We start from the raw sequence: 23571 nt of genomic DNA, 5'->3' as shown, positions 1-23571 counted from the left end.
TCGATAAAAACATAGTTAAAAATCAAAGCAGTGTTTATATACATGCAGCTAATATACAGCTGGAAGTAAGGTTTCACTTTTGCTTTTGATATAAATATGATGTAACGTTTTGGATTATTTGTAGAATTTCATAAACAAATTTAAATATGTTAAGCTGAAATATTTTTAGAAATGTATATAGATCTATTTATCAATTGTGAATAACATGTTTCAATATTTAGCCACTGACACTTACTTTATTTATTGTCAGTTATTCCAAACATGCATTTTTTTCACTTGGGTGTCACCCCCCCCCCAATGGATGTCACCCGGTGCGAACCGCACCCACGCACCACTTAAATCGAGATTATTTAAAATTGTGTGTTGTGAAAAAGGTAGTGATTGATTTGATCGTTTCTTTTACACTCAGCGAATTTCGTACCAGCACGTACAGTCCGTGTCCATTCTGTCCAGTCTTGGGCTATCTCCTCCCACATACTTTGGTCGATGCCCGTGGCTCTCATGTCTCGCTTGCAGACATCACTGTAGGTTAGTCTTGGGCGCTCCTTGGGTCTGACTCCCTCCGCAAGCTCAGCGTATATTATGTCTTTAGGGATGCTTCCATCTAGCATACGAGTTACATGCCCAAGCCACAGTAATATTCTCTGTGTCACAAGAGCCCCCGAAGAGGAAACTCTGGTGCTGTTGCAAAGCAACACGTGAGTCATGTTAGACACCTTATTTATATAGGTTAGTTATTTTAGTTATTTAGCGACGCACCATAGTAGACGCATATTGAACGGGACTAGTGACGTTTGGGATATGTTGGGTTAGAGACCGGAAAATCAGTTAGCGATAGAACACTCCAGGGTAACGACGTGTTTAGTGACAGAGACTTCTACTGTGGCCTTTTATCAGAATAAATCCATGTACAATTGTTCATCAGAGTCGACTACATCTCTTCACTAGTTAAAATAGATGTTTGTCTCGTTCTATCTGGATTGTCGTTCAACTGCACGTAATACACCCGAACAATTACACCCAAACGATTGCAGAGTAATTGGTTGACTTCAAGACAGCCTGAACTAGCAACATCACAGTGGCGACCCCGAACCTCGAAGCCGGACCCCTGATGAAGCCGAACATCGAACCGGACCTCGAAGCAGAACGTTTACTCAGGTGAGGGTCGTGCACTCGAAGATATAAGATTTCATCGGAGTACGGCTGAACACAGCAGCATCACAGAGTGACTTTGTTCTAGATCTACATGCAGTCGTCGCCTGTTTGATCGCACGTTCAACGAGCCGTTAACTCAGGGTGACCTTCGTCAGGACCGTAATCATCGCAACGTCTGGTCTGCTTAACCAGTATATTATCAAAGCCTGATCTTCATATGCTGAATCGACCTACAACCAGAGAAACCGTTCATTCATAACGGGTGAGAGATCGTTAGTGAACCTGTTGGACATATTTTTTCTTCGTCATAGGAGCCACATCGAGTATCAAGTTTTACCTCGTCAGTTTCGAGAAGGACAGTTTGCCCGCTGTCAGAAGTATTGTGAGTACTACAAGTTTGGTAGCTAACTAAATCGAAATCGCTCTGTCGTCTTACCCTTGGAGAGATTCTTGTGGAGCAGTTTGCTCATTGAACCGGTTGCTTGCCACTTTTATAACGGTCACTGTGTTTAACCTTTGGAAGGTTAGTAAAGTTGTATGTATCATTACTGAACATTGATATATTTAGTATTCGTCGGTCTAGACCATACCTAAACTTGTTAGCAGTGAAGTTGTGGAAACAGCTACATCCACTTAATTTCGTTGAAAACCGTTAATCGTCTAACGGAACGTCGTCGGAGGTGACCTTGGTTTCACTTAGTCTACATTGGACAGTTTGGTCTAGTGAAGCAGAGTACAACAGCAAACTTCGTCGTACTACCAGAGTAGCAGCAGAAGCAGTGAACTATTTTGGAGAACCGTTATTCGTCAGCCCAGATCAAGTCATCGTCAAGAAAGTCGTTATTCGTCAGCCCAGATCAAGTCATCGTCAAGAAAGCCGTTATTCGTCAGCCCAGATCAAGTCATCGTCAAGAAATTCTTTATTCGTCAGTCGTCCAGATCAAGTTGCCGTCAAGAGACTGTTATTTGTCAGTAGTCGTCTACACAAGTCAAGTCATCGCCAGAAGAACCGTTAACCTATTCGTCAGTAACTGTGTACACAAAGTCGTCGGAACTACACATACGGTCATCAACAGTCGTCAAAGAAACTGGAACATTTTGCTGTGGCATATCAGGACATCTGTGGCATTACGTGGGATACTGGTAGCACCGGAGAACAGAGTCAGAACTGGAAGAGAGGCAGTGGAATTTGTTGTGATCTAGCATATTCGGGAGTCCGAACAAAGGGATCTTTCTTATCAAAAGCTAAGTGCCATTTTTCTTATTAGTATATGTTTAGATTGCCCTTAGAAATAGATTTTGTCTAAATTTGGTATGTTAGCCTGAGTAAATTCAGGTGGTGCTGAAGCCTTAAACCCGTTCGGGGTAAAGACATAATTTAGATGAAAAGCTATATTATACGTTTAGGGTTGTAATTTGTTTTGTTTGTATAAACGTCATATCCGTTGTTGCCTGGTTACTTCGTGACGTCATCATTGTGTGCCATATTGTCATATCCCAACCCATAGTGATAGTCTCATTTAATTATTTCATTTGTTTATATTATTTTAAATTATTTATTTTTATTAATTTAATTAGATCTGTATTTTTTTTCACTTAATGATAGAAAGTGCGGGTAGGATTCTTTCATTGTGAATCAGACTAAAATAATTTTTAGTTTGAGCGGTTAAAATCAAATATGATTTTGCCATGAGAATAATGCCGAAACTGGCTATGTAGTCAAACACTATCGTCTGGCTAAATTTAGATCTGCAAATTGTTGTACATCTCTTTGGTACAATTAAATCATCTAGACTCTAATTTGAAATATTATTAATTGGAAGATGAATGAAGGTAGTACATTCTAGATATATATATCTTGTTGAAGATATATTTGACATTGTATACACATATTTGTTTCGTATGGTTAAATAGAACCATAATCTACTCTAGATCTAGACTCTAGACAGTCTTTGAATTTACTCTAAACACTTAAGTTCACTGTGACTTCAGTCATACCAGGTTTTAAAAGTGATCATAGTTATTCATACTAGATCTAAAAGTTATAGTGCTCTTGATAACTATAGATCTAAGTGGTACTATTATATATACTATAATATACTAGATTTAAATTTGTGTGTAATACTGGACCTAATATACAGATTTGAATATAACCATAATAACTCAGACTAGATTTATACATTTACTAAATCTATAGATAGAGACATAACACTTAAAACTTGTATAAAAGTGTGGAAAAACCTAAATATAAAATAAGTTTAAAGTATAGTTATAACCAATATAGGCTAAGTAAAAATATATATAAAATATAAAATACAATGGCTACATCATCATATGTGGACCTTAAGGAGGTTAAGGAAACAGCTATGCAGGATGGAAAGGCCATGGAGTTAAAAGGAAAGGACTTAGCAGCTTATGTACAGCAAGTTGTGAAGGAGGAAACGGAACGTCAAAGACAAGAGATAGAAAGACAAGAAGAACGTCAAAGACAAGAGATAGAGAGACAAGATAGGATCAGAAAGGAAGAATATGAGAAGCAAAAAGAGGACCGAGAACATGAAGCTAAAATGGAGAAGATGAGATTGGATGCAGCACAAGCCAGAGCCCAAACTGAACAAGGAAATAACACAAATAACTCAAATAATTATACCACTCAAAGAGACAACCCTAATTCACAAACATGGCTAAAGAGAAAAATACAAAGTTTTGATGAACAGAAGGATGACATTGCTGATTTCCTGAAAAGATATGAGGCAAAAATGTCTACATTTAATATGCCTGAAGAAGAATGGTCTGAAATACTGATAGACTTTGTTCATGGTCAAGCTCTAACAATATGTCAAAATCATGAACATAATATTGATGATAGCTATCAGGTTTTAAAAAGAGAATTATTGAATGCATATGGTCATAATGCTACAACTTTTAGAAAGAAATACTTTGATAATATACCATCATTAGGAATAGAACCCCAAACTACTATTAATATGGAAAAGGATTTTTTCAATAAGTGGGTAAAATTAGAAAAAGTGACAAACTCTTATGAAGGATTAAAAAATTTTATTCTAGTGGACAACTTTGTAAATAAATGTGATCCTCAGTTACAATCTTTTATTAGAGAAAGAAATCCAAAAACTATAGATGAAATAACAGAAATAATGAGAGTATACAAAAATGCATATCCAAATAAACCATTTTCTGATAGGGATAAGAGCAAAGTAGATTTAATAGGATACACCAAAGAAAATGTTGATAGAAGTAGAAATAGAAACAGATCAAATAGTGGAAATAGAAAATATAGTGAAATAACCTGTTTTAAATGTCAAGGAAAAGGTCATATAGCAGCTAACTGTAGAAGAGGGAATAGTAGATCTGGAAGTAGAAATAGATACAATGAACAAAATAACAGTAGATATAGGAGTAGAGATAGGAATGACAGGGAAAATTATAGAAATAGGAGTTACAGTAGGGAATACAAAAATAAAGGTACAGATAGGATATATTTCATGGAAGGAAATAGGAACAATTTTGCAGTGTACCCAGGGTTTGTAGATAGAATTCCGGTGGAATTAATCAGGGATTCAGGTTGTAACACTTTAGCAGTAAAAACTAAATTTGTCAAACCTCATTGGTATAAAGGGTTTACTAGGAAAGTAGAATTAGCAGATGGCACCGTAAGGGAATTTAAAGCTATAAGGGTGTACATTGAAACTCCATTTTTCACTGGTTATTGTGATGGCATTGCAATACCAGAAATGAGATATGATATGTTAGTAGGAAACATAAAAGGAGTTAAAGAATGTTCAAGAAAAGAATTAGAAGACTGGCAAACCAAATACAAAAACATAAGACAAAATCATGAAAACATAGAAACACAAAATATAACAAGTATGATAATAACAAGATCAATGGATAAAAAAAATGAGAAACAGGAAAATACAATAAATGTAATAAGTAAGGATGAAGAAAAAGAAACCAGTAATGTAATACAAATAGAAAATACAGATGTTAAGGAAAGTGAGATAGAAAATGAAACACAAAATAGTCTTGAAACACAAATATCTCAAAGTGAAAAAGAAACAACACCCACATTTGCATTAGAACAAATGAATGATAATATTATTGGGAAAATTTATTCAAGAATATCAGATAAAAACAATAATAATCCAATGGAGAAATTTTGTATAGAGAATAAAATATTATTTAGACAAACAAGTAATGATAACAAGAAAATAAAACAACTTGTCTTACCACAGAAATATTGGAAAGATGTTTTAATCATGACACATGATAATAATTTAGCAGCACATAGGGGAGTAAAGAAATGTTATAGGAATTTGTCAAAACAAGTATTTTGGCCCAAAATGAAAGCAACAATAAACAAATACATAAACTCATGTGACATATGTCAAAAGAGATCTAACAAAAGTCTAGTGAATAAAGCACCTATTCAAGAAATGGATGAACCTACGGAACCATTTCAGAAAGTATCTATTGATTTAATAGGTCCTTTAATTCAAACTGAAAATAATAACAAATACATTCTAACAGTAATAGACATGTTTAGTAGATACCCAGAGGCAATCCCATTATCAAATACAAGTGCAGAGAATATCATTAATGCCATAACTCAAAAAGTAATTACAAGACATGGTATACCTAAAATTATATTGAGTGATCAGGGATCTCAGTTTAAGTCAGAACAATTTAAGAAATGGACTAAACAATATAATATACAACACATATACTCTTCAGAGAGTAACGGGTTATGTGAACGATATGGTGGTTCATTAAAAAGATCACTAACAAAGATAATTCAGAATAATCAGAACAAGTGGGATCATTACATTAACTATGTACTATTTGCTCATAGAAACAACATCCATGAAGCAACACAATTTTCACCATATGAAATAATACATGGAAGAAAACCCAGAGATGAATTAGATGTTTTTAAAGAAAATCTAATAGACAATGAGAATAAATTAAATAATGACAGTGAAACAACAATCACAACAGAATTGAAAGAAATATGGACTCAAGCATATAACAACAACAAGAAGTATAAACAAAGTGCTCATGAGAATCTAAATAAGAAAAGACAATTGAAAACACTAGAAGTAGGAAACAATGTATTAATATTGATAAATGACCTGAAAAATAAAATTGGTAAACAATGGAAAGGTCCATTTAAAGTGATAAAACAAATTAGTGATGTGAATTATCAAATTGAAATAAATGGGAAAATTAAAACATATCACATAAATAATTTGAAACTGTATCATGATAGAGAAGATGAGTTGATACAAAACATTCAGGAGGAAATAGAAAATAAATTTTCAGAAAGAGAAGAATGCTTGATGATAATAACAAATGAAAATCATAATGAAAATGATATTAAGGAAATACCTGTAATAGAAACAAAAGAGAATCAAACTTGGCAAAAGATTAATCTTAATAATTTAACTAAGGAAAAGTCAAAAGATATAACTAAAATAATACAGGAATACAAAGAAATTTTTTCCAGTATACCAGGAAAAACTAATATTATTAAACATGACATTAAAGTAACAGATCCAAAACCTATCAAGCTTAAGCCATATAGAATACCGCTACATTTACAAGACAAAGTAAAGAAAGAAATAGACAATTTACTAGAATCAGGTATAATTGAACCATCAACATCTCCTTATGCTTCACCAATTGTGATAGCCAAAAAGAAGAATGGAGATATACGGTTATGTATTGATTATAGGAAACTTAACAACATCACAGAATTTGACCCATATCCAATGCCAAATATAGAGGATATTTTACATAAATTAAATGGAGCAAAATTTTTTACTAAATTGGATTTAACTAAAGGTTATTGGCAAATACCTTTAACAGAACATGCAAAACCTTACACAGCATTTGTAACACCATATGGTATTTTTCAATGGAATTATATGAGTTTTGGATTAGTAAATGCACCTGCCACATTTAATAGAATGATGAACATGATAATTGGAAACAAAGAAAATGTTATTTGCTATTTGGATGACATATGTATTTTTAATAATAGTTGGGAGGAACATTTGGTAGATGTAAAAGAAGTATTCAAAATAATAAAAGAAAGTGGACTTACAATTCAAGCAGAAAAAGTAGAAATAGGATTGGAGGAAATAATTTTCTTAGGACATAAAGTAAATAACAACATGATTAGCCCTATTGAAGATAACATAAAGAAAGTACTTAATATTGAAATACCTACAACAAAAAGACAAATTAAAAGTATATTGGGAATAGTAAATTATTACAGAAAGTTTATAAAGAACTTAGCAGAAATAGTGAATCCACTAAATGACTTACTTAAAAAAGGAAAACCTCAAAAAGTAGTTTGTAATGAGGAATGTGTGAAAGCTATTGACAGAATTAAAGATGTTTTTAGTCATGAACTAATATTAAGACTACCTGATAAAGACAAAATATTTTATGTCACAACTGATGCATCTGGTAATGCTATTGGTGGTTGTTTAATGCAGAACTATGATAACTTACATCCTATATTATATGTAAGCAGAAAATTGTCAGAGGCAGAGAAAAAATATAGTGTCATTGAAAGAGAAGCCTTAGCTGTAATATGGGTAATTACTAAGCTAGAGAGCTATTTAATAGGAAGGAAATTCATATTATTAACTGATCATAGACCTATTCAGTATATACAGCAAAAGAGCATGAAAAACAGTCGTGTTTATAGATGGTTCTTAGCACTACAGGAGTATAAATTTGAAGTGAAAGCTATTAGTGGATCTGTGAATATTGTAGCTGATCTATTGTCTAGAATGACATTGAAATGAAATAATTTTGTAAATAAACTATGATTATATTGAGTATGTAATATATATTAATATATTGACACCATTTATATGTTATGGAAAAGGGAGATAAGTAAAGTTGATATTAAGCATTTAAAAGTAAGTATGGATATTTTTTTTTGTGTGAATCATTTCATATATCATTGACGAAAGTTAGTTCTATGGAAAAGGGTGAGTATAAAAGAAAAATGGACAAAAGCGTATAAAAGGGTGGTAAGAAAAAATGTATTGAATGTGTAAATAAAGTCTATAATTGTTTTTTTTGAAATATTGTATTTTATCAGATTACTGCCAGAGAAGAACACTTGTGACGTGTGACGTGCCCATAAGATGCCACATTTTCTTTTATGATGAACTGTGTACTAATGAAGATGATTTTGGAATGTTATGAACTGTTATGAACATTGACATGAATATGAGGAACTGTCAAGATGAAGATGTCAAGATGAAGAGATCAAGATTTTATGTTTGTGGTCTTCCCCTTAAATTGAAAATGCCCTTGTAAGACTTGACAGTAGTGGAAAAATATTGACATATTTTTTTTTCAAGGGGGGGAGGAATCTGTTAGACACCTTATTTATATAGGTTAGTTATTTTAGTTATTTAGCGACGCACCATAGTAGACGCATATTGAACGGGACTAGTGACGTTTGGGATATGTTGGGTTAGAGACCGGAAAATCAGTTAGCGATAGAACACTCCAGGGTAACGACGTGTTTAGTGACAGAGACTTCTACTGTGGCCTTTTATCAGAATAAATCCATGTACAATTGTTCATCAGAGTCGACTACATCTCTTCACTTGTTAAAATAGATGTTTGTCTCGTTCTATCTGGATTGTTGTTCAACTACACGTAATACACCCGAACAATTACACCCAAACGATTGCAGAGTAATTGGTTGACTTCAAGACAGCCTGAATAAGCAACATCACAGTCAACAGTTACGGGTACGGTGGAGCAGGAATTCACCTACATGGGAAAAACAATATCCAGCAACCTAGATTTAGATAGTGAGCTGACAAAAAAGAAGAGGAAAGGCTTCTACAGCAATGTCAAAACTCTCCAAGTGTAGATGTCCTATACTGTTTGTAATAAATGGCACTTAAATTCAATATCACTTATAGTAAGTTGATGTACTTCTTTTATTTAGAAATATTTCGTAAAATGCATTTGATGAGGAACTGAGGAGGAACATTAGGGAGGAATTTAGAGGAGGAAATTTGAGGATGAACTTTATAAAACAAAGGGATGTGACTTAAAGGTGCGTTGATAAAAAATTGTTTTTTTTTTCAGTCTGAATGTGTAACAAGCTCATCTTGAAGATGGCATTTACAACTTGAGGCCAGTGTTTGGTAAAGAGTTGACGATTTTACCATCACAAAAGAGATACAAGACACCGATGGCAAAGACAAACAGACCCAAACACTCTTTTGTTCTCCTGGTAATCTAATCATTAAATAGAAACTATCTGATATAAACTTTGTCACATGTAAATTATGAGTGAGTCTGGTGTGAATGTTCATTTTGGTTTCTTATAGTTATAATGTTTTTTGTTTGGTGTGTAATGCACAAATTGTAAGACAAATTTCCATAATGACAAAAACGATTATTATTATTATTATTACTGACATACATCATTTTTCACACTCATTCATTCTTTGACAGTCGTTTGAGTTGGTTAATCAGTCCTGTATTCTTTTCTATGATTTAGAGAAAAGTAGTTGAGTAATTTAAATATAAAAAAGGGCTTACTTTCACTTAGCAAAAGTAGTGACATGGCAGGCAATTTTAAGACGTTTACGGTAGGAATACACACAAATAACATTATGCTTTTTCTCCTCGATTTATGCATTTAGCATGTAATCTAGAGTTAGAACTGAACATAGAGTGATGTGACGATAATTACTCTTTTAAAAACAAATCCTCCATTATCACCGAAAAAATTCTGATTACTAATTAACAAGCTGCTCTCCAAATATGTCATCTAGTTTTGTACAGTCTTCGGTTATATCTCGCTAGAATGTTTAGTAAAGTGGTTATTTAACATCAAGTAATCAGCTTCTACAGCTACTCATAGAGTCAGCAACGTTAGGACACTGAACTAGACAATGATAACAAGAATGCTCGTAGAATTAACAATATTGTATGTCACTAACCTTCACACCTTTTTTCTTGAATTGGAGTCAGCCATTTGTAAGTGGATGGTTCAATAGCCGATAATAGCTTACAATTGGAGCTAAAATATTTAAAAGCTAGACACCATGAGAAACTTATACATTGGTCTTGACATTCCTTTAATGTTCCTGGATTATCCGCGGCTTTTCCGTTCGCATAATAGTTCTCCACAAAGGAGCAATTATACACTGAAATAAAAGGTAAAAGAACATGAATTAACAAAAAAGCTTACATTAAGTGCACTAGTATCAATTTGGATCAGTCATGTAATTAAATTTGTAATAGATCTAAACTAAAAATAATGAATCTGTTCGATTACAAATATGTGTACCAATTGTGTGTTGTTTTTTTTTATTACTGTTGCAAACACTTATATTGTTAGGTTTTTAAAATATATCTGGATAATTTGGAAATAACGGTGTAGTTAGGCGATCGCTTTTTACCTACATTTATAACAGAAAAGGTCAACGACCTGAGGTCGAGCTCGAGGGCTAACGTCAATACTCTAGCCACTATGCCAGCGAATCGCTTATTAAAATTGAAGGTTTTAAAGTAACCTATTGTTAACATCAAAGGGGCTGTCACGAGTAGTTTGGATAAATGTTGTTTTTTTCTATGATATTTTTTAAGGCTATGTGGGACACTAAATTTAGGTAAAAAGGTCACAAATTTCGATTTTCAGTTTTAACCTAATTTAAATAGCCCAACCATTTCTGGACATAAAAAATATCATTTTCATGATTGGCAAATAATTACTTATTTTTTTTGTAAGGTATATACAGCTGTTTCTTTTCCAATTTTGTTTCGTTTCTTTCGATTTTATCAATATACTATTTTTATTCATATTTTTTACTACTCCTTCACTAATTCTGCATAGAATTCAATCAAACTTGTCCTGCTTATTACTTACACCACGTATAACAACTTCTTGCTTACATTTTCTAAGTCTGAATTAATATTGTGTCTTCATTGCAATCAAATATTTGACAAATGAAAAAATGTTTTTCTATAGCAAGGCTAGACAAAAATTTATAAAAAAGGTGTTACTATATTTAGAAACTAAATGCTAGAAGATGTTCTGGAATGATTGATTTACACATTGTATATTTTTGTTTGGCAATAGCTTAAATAGTTTTAGAGCCTTAGCGATTTAAAAACGATAAACAAAAATCCAATATTGCGGCCGTTCCCATGACAACCATTATAAGAAAACAATTTTAACCACATGTTTTTAAATGGTTATTCATAGGGATTATACATATTAAGTTTAGAGTAATTTGATCAATAAATTTAAAAAAAAAGGTAGCAAGTGTCCCACATAGCCTTAAACTCTAAAATTGTGAACAGGGGAGAGTGCCTTGTTTTTTTTTAAAGTTTTTTTTTTGTTTTGATTTCTTCACAATGTTATAACGTCCGGTGACGTATATTGGTCATTCTTTGTTCGTGATGCAGTTCATTCTATGAAGTTAACTGAAGCGGACTATTTTTTTATTCCGTACAAGAGTCTTTGTTTTATTTCCTTAGACTTATTATTCTGTAAGACTATTGGACCCCCTGTTTAGGGTGAGTTACTTTGTTTGTTATATCTCTGTTATATTTTCTATGAGGTTCTAATTACAAGTATCTAGTCTAAGAGTAGACGTTGAGTTTTGAGTTTATTTCTGATAGGGTGCCAGTGTTGCCTTTTTAGTACTGGACTAAGATCCCATTGTCAAAGTGGGTGTAAGATTAACTATTCAGACGTGTTCATTGCAGACTTGGGGGTGCCATTTACAGTATTGGTATTCATTGCAGTCTTTAGAGTGCTGTAAGGTGCTTATTTGTTAGATTCATTTTCCTTATTGATATTGGGAGCCATAGCATTTTTGCTAATTGAATTACATTTTTTTTTAAATAATACTCTGCATTTTGTGATTATTGAATACATAGACATACCTTTATTCTATTTCTAATTTCAAGCATGTTCATTATATATATATATATATATATATATATATATGTATATATATATATAAAGGGTGTCCAGGAAACAGCTCTTGCTGCGACTCCGATATTCAGCCATTATCATTCATTTAAGGTATCAATGATTATATTTTTTCCCTTTAAAAAAAAAACAATTTGCCCTTTACTTTCTTAAAAAGAAACTTGAGTATTACAGTTCATGCTTTTAATATGAAACCCCACTATCTAAGAGATGTTTTATATTATAATTCTCTTATATGCATACTAAATAGATTTTTTTCTCTTAAAAAAAAAAAGAAAACATTCTTTTGTAAATGTAGTTTTATTGTGAAAGAAATGTTTAATTTAGTAATGTAATGTTACATTTATTTTATTGAAACTCATTGCATAAGTGTGTTGAATATACAATAAGCAACCATCTCCCTTTTTTGTTTTACTATGAATAGTGAATAGTTGTAAAACTGGTGTATTTTTGTGAAAAAAAATGCTTGCATAGTTGATTTTAAAAATTAAATCTTTTTCTGTCAGAAAAGAAAAAAAAGTAGCCTTTGAATCAGAACTTAGAAATGTCTAAAATATTATGATGTCGGAGTTTCAATATCTTTTCTAGTTTATGAGATCTAAACTGGACGGACCGACGAACATCGCGTTGACAGACAGACCACACAAATCTATAGCGGCTATTCCATTTTTGGGAGCAGCTAATAATAGGGACACTACATTCAAATAGAACATTAAGACCTATTTGTTAAAAACATTTTTTAGATTAGTTTGTCATGTGTGTAGTTTAAGTGTGCGTAATCTTATCACAGCGCCTTGAGCCTACATTTTGTTTGTTAACAGCGCTCTATAAATTAAATTAATATTATTATCATTATATTTAAAGAGGGAGGGAAAAAGAAAGAATAACAGAAAGATAAAAAAGAGAGAGAATGGGTGAGAGATGGCAAAAAGAAAAGATAGAGATACTGAATAGAATACAGAGAGGAGGTAAAGGATAGATAAAGATAGCAAAAAATAGTAAGAAAGAGCAATTTAGAAAAAAAAAAGAAAGAGAGAAGGTTAGAGAAAGAGAGATTAAGAGATTAATAAAAAAAGAGGGTCATAGATACATGATAGAAAAAGAGCAATAAAAAAAATGAGGGATTAGAAAAAGAAGAGAAAAAACAGAGAGAAAGAAAGAAAAAGGGAGAAATACGAACAATTATTTACATTGTTTCAATATGATATCGTATTTTTTAATTAATTAATTTTGCATGTATTAATTACAATTATGTAATTAAATAATAGTTATTTAATTGGCATATTAGATACATTTTATTTACCTGCAGAGACTTTAATTCTACACCATTCTGAAATTTAAAGAAAAAATTATTTTACATACTTAAATATTGATATATTAACCAATTATTAAAACAGCTTGAATAGAGCTACGAGCGATACTGTACCATATCATTACATGTGACTACCATGACTCAAGAAAACATCAACAGACTGGAACAGACACAAAATAGAGAATTGAGATTCATAACAAACGAATATTCACATTTGACTAGAGCAGAGGTGGGCATATTACGGACGGCGGGCCACATGCGGCCCACCGGAGAGATTTATGTGGCCCGCGGACACCTACAGAATTAGGTTTGCCCACAGTATATACGTATAAAAAAGCGATGGTATTAAAAATATGTATATAAATTATTGAAACTGTCTCATAAAAAGTTTCAAGTAAACGAAGATTATGCTTATTGGCTATACTTCAATACACTCAATTAAAGACACTATCTCTGATCAGTATTTATTCAATGCTATAAAGAACTGTGTTGAGTGTTGGGTAGGCTTGGAACAAGATGGCAAGTGCAACAACTGGTGAAGCTCGATCTTTGACTGAGAAAAACAGTTATTGTTCATATATCCCAACCATAAATAGGAAGGTTTGCACAAAGCTGCATAAAACATCAACATATTATTGATCAGCATATCGTAGTGAAGAAACATATTAAAGATAGAGGTCTTAATCACAAACAGTACCGAAAAGTACTTGAAGATTTAGAAACAAAATATTCCTATACATCCTATAGCATGGGTAAGGTAATGAGAAATCTCGAGGAAGAAATTTGTACGTTCCTTGGAGGACAGTGACTGTGACTGTGTTACTAATATTCTTAATGAAGAGTGGAAACAGATTTCATGTTTTCATGATTATTATTGCAAATGAGTTGTTTGTACATGAAATGTAAGTGCATGTTAAATCTTTTCTTATTTCTCCTTGCAAGCAACTGAAAACAGTTTTTGTCATTTTCCTTTGCTGAAAGGTGAAACTATTTCTAGTGAAATGGCTAAAAGTACAAGACTTATTTGGATTCCATAATTGTTGAAATTTATAAAAACCAGTTTTAAGATATCAAGAACCAGTTTTCAGTACCATCAGCTCAACATTTAGCGCAGAAGCTAAAATTCATCTCCAAGCAAACTATGACCTGAAAAAGAAGTTCCCTTGATTACTTCCGCGGGTGTTTTATAGGTGCCACAAGCTGTAGTTACACACTTTAAAAAAACTTTGATGCTAAACTTTTACATTATTTGAGTCCACATACAAATCAGAACAAATGTTTCTTTATATGGAAACTAAACAATCGTAATCACAGGTCGATGATGCCAAAATGTAATTTGACAGCAGTCACAAAGATAACAATTAGTAAGCTAATTCCATAGTTCCGGAACATTATGCTCGAGTGTAAAGTTACATATATCACATTAAGTAAAACTGTACATTCGTGGTGAAATTTTGTGATGTAAAAAGTCAATAGTAACTTTTTTTAAATAGTAAAATTAGTTTTAGAAATGTCTGATTCTTGTTGTAGTTCCTCAATAAGGAGTGAGAAAAAAAAAGAAATGAGAATGAATATTACAGTATAAATATGAATTAAAAGAGATTATGCACAGTTAGCTATCGTATCTTTCTAAGTCGTAAGTACACGTGTACACACACACAGAGACACAGACATACATACATACATACATATATATATATATTTGCGGCCCCCCGTTTCCAAATTTAAAAAAAATGCGGCCCTCGATATAAAATAACTGCCCACCCCTAACAGGAGTGGGTAAATAATTACGGCCCGTGGGCCACATGCGACCCGCCGGGATTTTTTATGCGGCCCACGGTCACCTACAGAAATCAGGTGTGCCCACAGATTATACATTTAAAATACAAATATTTTGAAAATAGCTAATTTTAAATATCTATAAAAATTATTGCAATTTCTTATTATCATTTTGATATAGAGGCGAAAGAAACATTGTAATTACATGTAATAAGCTTAAAATAAAGGAAGATTAATTTTATTTGCAATGGTTTAGAAAATTCAGTTTAAGATTTTAACCCAAGCCACTATTTTTTCTATGCTTTGTGTTGAAAGTCATGGGTTAGCTTGGAACAAGAGGGTAAGTGTAACAACTGATAGAGCCCATGTTTTGACAGAGAAAAACAGTGTTTTTTTTATAAATTAAAGAAAATATCTCTACCATAGACTTTAAATAAAAAAGTTTGCACAAAGCTGCATTGTATATTTATCGAACTGTCACACATTATACGCTAATAAACTTATCACTGCTAGGGATTTTTACACAGACAGTTCGATGAGTACTTGAAGGTTAGGAAACAAAACATTCCAATGTTCGATACCGCTGGTGTCTAGCATGGGAAAGGTAGTGAGAAGAAATGAAATCTCAAAAAAAAAAATGTTATGTTCCTTCAAGGATATTAATTTTGTTACTAATATTTCTAATAATGAGTTGAAGAGAGACCTGGACACTGAATGTGACTATATTACCAATATTTGTAATAATGAGTTAAAGAGAGACCTGGACACTGAATGTGACTATATTACCAATATTTCTAATAATGAGATGAAGAGAGACCTGGACACTGAATGTGACTATATTACCAATATTTCTAATAATGAGTTGAAGAGAGACCTGGACACTGAATGTGACTATATTACCAATATTTCTAATAATGAGTTGAAGAGAGACCTGGACACTGAATGTGACTATATTACCAATATTTCTAATAATGAGTTGAAGAGAGACCTGGACACTGAATGTGACTATATTACCAATATTTCTAATAATGAGTTGAAGAGAGACCTGGACACTGAATGTGACTATATTACCAATATTTCTAATAATGAGTTGAAGAGAGACCTGGACACTGAATGTGACTATATTACCAATATTTCTAATAATGAGTTGAAGAGAGACCTGGACACTGAATGTGACTATATTACCAATATTTCTAATAATGAGTTGAAGAGAGACCTGGACACTGAATGTGACTATATTACCAATATTTCTAATAATGAGTTGAAGAGAGACCTGGACACTGAATGTGACTATATTACCAATATTTCTAATAATGAGTTGAAGAGAGACCTGGACACTGAATGTGACTATATTACCAATATTTCTAATAATGAGTTGAAGAGAGACCTGGACACTGAATGTGACTATATTACCAATATTTCTAATAATGAGTTGAAGAGAGACCTGGACACTGAATGTGACTATATTACCAATATTTGTAATAATGAGTTGAAGAGAGACCTGGACACTGAATGTGACTATATTACCAATATTTGTAATGAAGAGTTGAAGAGAGACCTGGACACTGAATGTGACTATATTACCAATATTTGTAATGAAGAGTTGAAGAGAGACCTGGACACTGAATGTGACTATATTACCAATATTTGTAATGAAGAGTTGAAGAGAGACCTGGACACTGAATGTGACTATATTACCAATATTTGTAATGAAGAGTTGAAGAGAGACCTGGACACTGAATGTGACTATATTACCAATATTTGTAATAATGAGTTGAAGAGAGACCTGGACACTGAATGTGACTATATTACCAATATTTGTAATAATGAGTTGAAGAGAGACCTGGACACTGAATGTGACTATATTACCAATATTTCTAATAATGAGTTGAAGAGAGACCTGGACACTGAATGTGACTATATTACCAATATTTCTAATAATGAGTTGAAGAGAGACCTGGACACTGAATGTGACTATATTACCAATATTTCTAATAATGAGTTGAAGAGAGACCTGGACACTGAATGTGACTATATTACCAATATTTCTAATAATGAGTTGAAGAGAGACCTGGACACTGAATGTGACTATATTACCAATATTTCTAATAATGAGTTGAAGAGAGACCTGGACACTGAATGTGACTATATTACCAATATTTCTAATAATGAGTTGAAGAGAGACCTGGACACTGAATGTGACTATATTACCAATATTTCTAATAATGAGTTGAAGAGAGACCTGGACACTGAATGTGACTATATTACCAATATTTCTAATAATGAGTTGAAGAGAGACCTGGACACTGAATGTGACTATATTACCAATATTTCTAATAATGAGTTGAAGAGAGACCTGGACACTGAATGTGACTATATTACCAATATTTCTAATAATGAGTTGAAGAGAGACCTGGACACTGAATGTGACTATATTACCAATATTTGTAATAATGAGTTGAAGAGAGACCTGGACACTGAATGTGACTATATTACCAATATTTGTAATGAAGAGTTGAAGAGAGACCTGGACACTGAATGTGACTATATTACCAATATTTGTAATAATGAGTTGAAGAGAGACCTGGACACTGAATGTGACTATATTACCAATATTTGTAAAAATGAGTTGAAGAGAGACCTGGACACTGAATGTGACTATATTACCAATATTTGTAATAATGAGTTGAAGAGAGACCTGGACACTGAATGTGACTATATTACCAATATTTCTAATAATGAGTTGAAGAGAGACCTGGACACTGAATGTGACTATATTACCAATATTTCTAATAATGAGTTGAAGAGAGACCTGGACACTGAATGTGACTATATTACCAATATTTCTAATAATGAGTTGAAGAGAGACCTGGACACTGAATGTGACTATATTACCAATATTTCTAATAATGAGTTGAAGAGAGACCTGGACACTGAATGTGACTATATTACCAATATTTGTAATGAAGAGTTGAAGAGAGACCTGGACACTGAATGTGACTATATTACCAATATTTGTAATGAAGAGTTGAAGAGAGACCTGGACACTGAATGTGACTATATTACCAATATTTGTAATAATGAGTTGAAGAGAGACCTGGACACTGAATGTGACTATATTACCAATATTTCTAATAATGAGTTGAAGAGAGACCTGGACACTGAATGTGACTATATTACCAATATTTCTAATAATGAGTTGAAGAGAGACCTGGACACTGAATGTGACTATATTACCAATATTTCTAATAATGAGTTGAAGAGAGACCTGGACACTGAATGTGACTATATTACCAATATTTGTAATAATGAGTTGAAGAGAGACCTGGACACTGAATGTGACTATATTACCAATATTTGTAATGAAGAGTTGAAGAGAGACCTGGACACTGAATGTGACTATATTACCAATATTTGTAATGAAGAGTTGAAGAGAGACCTGGACACTGAATGTGACTATATTACCAATATTTGTAATGAAGAGTTGAAGAGAGACCTGGACACTGAATGTGACTATATTACCAATATTTGTAATGAAGAGTTGAAGAGAGACCTGGACACTGAATGTGACTATATTACCAATATTTGTAATGAAGAGTTGAAGAGAGACCTGGACACTGAATGTGACTATATTACCAATATTTGTAATAATGAGTTGAAGAGAGACCTGGACACTGAATGTGACTATATTACCAATATTTCTAATAATGAGTTGAAGAGAGACCTGGACACTGAATGTGACTATATTACCAATATTTCTAATAATGAGTTGAAGAGAGACCTGGACACTGAATGTGACTATATTACCAATATTTCTAATAATGAGTTGAAGAGAGACCTGGACACTGAATGTGACTATATTACCAATATTTCTAATAATGAGTTGAAGAGAGACCTGGACACTGAATGTGACTATATTACCAATATTTCTAATAATGAGTTGAAGAGAGACCTGGACACTGAATGTGACTATATTACCAATATTTCTAATAATGAGTTGAAGAGAGACCTGGACACTGAATGTGACTATATTACCAATATTTCTAATAATGAGTTGAAGAGAGACCTGGACACTGAATGTGACTATATTACCAATATTTCTAATAATGAGTTGAAGAGAGACCTGGACACTGAATGTGACTATATTACCAATATTTCTAATAATGAGTTGAAGAGAGACCTGGACACTGAATGTGACTATATTACCAATATTTCTAATAATGAGTTGAAGAGAGACCTGGACACTGAATGTGACTATATTACCAATATTTCTAATAATGAGTTGAAGAGAGACCTGGACACTGAATGTGACTATATTACCAATATTTCTAATAATGAGTTGAAGAGAGACCTGGACACTGAATGTGACTATATTACCAATATTTCTAATAATGAGTTGAAGAGAGACCTGGACACTGAATGTGACTATATTACCAATATTTCTAATAATGAGTTGAAGAGAGACCTGGACACTGAATGTGACTATATTACCAATATTTCTAATAATGAGTTGAAGAGAGACCTGGACACTGAATGTGACTATATTACCAATATTTCTAATAATGAGTTGAAGAGAGACCTGGACACTGAATGTGACTATATTACCAATATTTCTAATAATGAGTTGAAGAGAGACCTGGACACTGAATGTGACTATATTACCAATATTTCTAATAATGAATTGAAGAGAGACCTGGACACTGAATGTGACTATATTACCAATATTTCTAATGATGAGTTGAAGAGAGACCTGGACACTGAATGTGACTATATTACCAATATTTGTAATGATGAGTTGAAGAGAGACCTGGACACTGAATGTGACTATATTACCAATATTTGTAATAATGAGTTGAAGAGAGACCTGGACACTGAATGTGACTATATTACCAATATTTCTAATAATGAGTTGAAGAGAGACCTGGACACTGAATGTGACTATATTACCAATATTTCTAATAATGAGTTGAAGAGAGACCTGGACACTGAATGTGACTATATTACCAATATTTCTAATAATGAGTTGAAGAGAGACCTGGACACTGAATGTGACTATATTACCAATATTTCTAATAATGAGTTGAAGAGAGACCTGGACACTGAATGTGACTATATTACCAATATTTCTAATAATGAGTTGAAGAGAGACCTGGACACTGAATGTGACTATATTACCAATATTTCTAATAATGAGTTGAAGAGAGACCTGGACACTGAATGTGACTATATTACCAATATTTCTAATAATGAGTTGAAGAGAGACCTGGACACTGAATGTGACTATATTACCAATATTTCTAATAATGAGTTGAAGAGAGACCTGGACACTGAATGTGACTATATTACCAATATTTCTAATAATGAGTTGAAGAGAGACCTGGACACTGAATGTGACTATATTACCAATATTTCTAATAATGAGTTGAAGAGAGACCTGGACACTGAATGTGACTATATTACCAATATTTGTAATGATGAGTTGAAGAGAGACCTGGACACTGAATGTGACTATATTACCAATATTTGTAATAATGAGTTGAAGAGAGACCTGGACACTGAATGTGACTATATTACCAATATTTGTAATGATGAGTTGAAGAGAGACCTGGACACTGAATGTGACTATATTACCAATATTTGTAATGAAGAGTCGAAGAGAGACCTGGACACTGAATGTGACTATATTACCAATATTTGTAATGATGAGTTGAAGAGAGACCTGGACACTGAATGTGACTATATTACCAATATTTGTAATGAAGAGTTGAAGAGAGACCTGGACACTGAATGTGACTATATTACCAATATTTGTAATGAAGAGTTGAAGAGAGACCTGGACACTGAATGTGACTATATTACTAATATTTGAAATGAAGAGTTGAAGAGAGACCTGGACACTGAATGTGACTATATTACCAATATTTGTAATGAAGAGTTGAAGAGAGACCTGGACACTGAATGTGACTATATTACCAATATTTCTAATAATGAGTTGAAGAGAGACCTGGACACTGAATGTGACTATATTACCAATATTTGTAATGAAGAGTCGAAGACAGACTTCACGTTTTTTATTGGAACTATGAAATGTTTGTGTATGTGAACTCTTCAAACAAAGCTTTCCCATTTCTCCAGGCAAGCAAGTGAAAACAGATTTTGTTATTTTCCTTTGCTGAAAAGTAAAACTATTTCTAAGGAAATGTCTGAAAAGTACAAGACTTATTTGAATTCTTTGATTGTGGAATTTGAAAGCGAATTTTAAGACGTCAAGAACTGGAAATTAGTTTTCAACACCCTCAGCTCATCATTTAATGCAGAAGCTGATTCAGCTCTAGATGACATACCTCAAAGCAAATTATGAACTGAAAGAGAAGTTCCATTCAGTTATTCTGTAAGAGTTTTATGAATGCCAGACGCTGTATTTCCACACTTTAATTAATTATTTTTTTACACAATGCACATAGATCTGTGAACAAACATTTTTTTTTCTACTGTTTCAAAAAAAACAAGTGTAAGAACAGGTCGAATGCTGACTGAGTGTAATTTAAAAGCAGTCACAAGGATAACTAGTAAGCTAGTTCCACAACTCTGGAACATTATGCACGATTGTAAACAGATAAACACTTCAAATTAAGTACAACTGTTCATTTGTGGTGAAAATGTGAGATGTAAACAGACGATAACAAAATAAAAAGAAATTATAGTAAAAGTAGTTTCAGAAATCCATTTATTGGGAGTATTGGGAGTAAATAAAATGAAATGTAAATGTATAACACAGTACAAATGTGAACTAAAAGACATTATACACAATTAGCTAGCGTATTTTTTTAAAGTTGTAAGTACATTATATTTATTTATCATCTTGATTCTAGATTTAGTGCGCAAGAAGCTTAATGAATAAGCAAAGAAATAGACAATGTAGCCACTACAGGAGACTTTCGCTTAGCTTTTGGCTAATTTAAAGCTTGAAATTTTCAATATTGTCAGACTGCAAGAGGCACAAGGTTCCTATTAACTTTATTTCTATTTGTAGTGAATTCAGCAATAATAATGTTTATATTAAAACATTTAATTAAATTTAAAATTAAACCTAAAAACAGTAGGCCCTAATATTCCAAAAGTTAAAAAGGAATATTCTTAGTATATGAAAGAAAGTCATGACAATGAGATTAATTTTTGTGTGTAATCACTGCAAATTATTTGACATAATTTTTGTATAATGATAATATCTGCTGTTTTTGCCTTCAATTCCGAAGATTAAGACTGAGTCCAGTGTTTCGGATAACTACGCAAACCCAGTTGCGACCTGCATATATTCCCGAATTTCGTTCAGACAAATCCTTTGTCAGCTGGCGGACTATTTAAGTTTTCTTTCCGTTTTTTGCGCCTGGCTTTTCATTGAGTCTCAAATGTATTTCCGTAGCTTTTGTGAGAGCTCTTCAACTCTCTCTCTCTCTCTCTCTTAGAGGCCATCTGCTACCAGAGAATGCTGCCAGATAATTTCTCCTATGCCAGAGAGGGCGAGATGGCACTTAAGTGGATCTTTAGAACGTGTGCGAGGGGCAACTCTGTCCTATTCTAAGTTGGACAAAGAAGATCTCCTTTGGCATGAGTCATCTCCCATGCGGTATAAGCGTTATTGACAGCATAACAAATAATAAACAAATGTCATTTTGTTCAAATTCGCCTTTTCACGCTTCTTTTTAAAAGTTTTTCTTTAACAGGGGGGGGCTGGCAGATTTTTTGGAAACAAAATATTCGAAAAGAAAATGGTAGGCCGAAAAAGGTTGTAGACCACTGATCAAGATTGACTAGATCTAGATCCAGATCTTTTTTTTTTCTTTATGCATGGATCGGGAGCTTTTTTATCTTATCTTATATAATACAGACGTTACTTTCAGGATATAATGATAATAGGCAAACTATATATCAAATCTATTAACACTCAATAAATCGATTTCAAATAATCTTGTCTAAATTTACCTTCCTTTAGAAATGTGATCATAATAATTAGTACGAAAACTACAGTTCCGTCCATAGAGATCGATTCAGATATGTCTTAGTTAGAGATGAGGCTAAACGGAAATTCAAGTTTTGATGTTTTTAATGTATTAAAAATACGAACTTTGAGGATTACTACATAATATTAGCAGTAACCCGGCAATTTTCAAGTCTGATTTTTGTTATCTGTGTGAAGTTTTCTCTACAATCCGGAATCTCTGAACCAAATTAACACCCCAGTTATGGCCTTTCAGGGTTTTGCGTTAGTATAATCTTATATCTAATGGTATTACTAAAGGTAAACACA

General features: G+C 32.8%; 1 protein-coding gene across 5 annotated transcripts in view; it reads right to left on the bottom strand.

The window, feature by feature from the left end:
- LOC106073342 (sushi, von Willebrand factor type A, EGF and pentraxin domain-containing protein 1-like) overlaps positions 1-23355 on the bottom strand; it is a 75230-nt gene extending 51875 nt beyond the window's left edge. For 2 of the 5 annotated variants that reach the window (XM_056010708.1, XM_056010710.1), the window contains exons 1-3: positions 23247-23338; positions 13476-13502; positions 10170-10376 (exon numbers count right to left, since the gene is read on the bottom strand). In XM_056010708.1, coding sequence (XP_055866683.1) covers positions 10170-10376; positions 13476-13502; positions 23247-23301 — 289 coding nt within the window. In that variant the 5' untranslated portion in view covers positions 23302-23338. Of the gene's footprint in view, positions 1-421; positions 658-10169; positions 10377-13475; positions 13503-23246 lie in introns of those variants that run through there. The other 3 variants (XM_056010706.1, XM_056010711.1, XM_056010709.1) reach the window with 3 other exon arrangements.
- Positions 23356-23571: the final 216 nt, after the last annotated feature.

Source organism: Biomphalaria glabrata, chromosome 14 (genome assembly GCF_947242115.1).
Source record: "Biomphalaria glabrata chromosome 14, xgBioGlab47.1, whole genome shotgun sequence".
Taxonomy (NCBI): Eukaryota; Metazoa; Mollusca; class Gastropoda; family Planorbidae; genus Biomphalaria; species Biomphalaria glabrata.
Note: the sequence above shows the minus strand (reverse complement) of the source record. Positions and strands in the feature narration are given on the sequence as shown.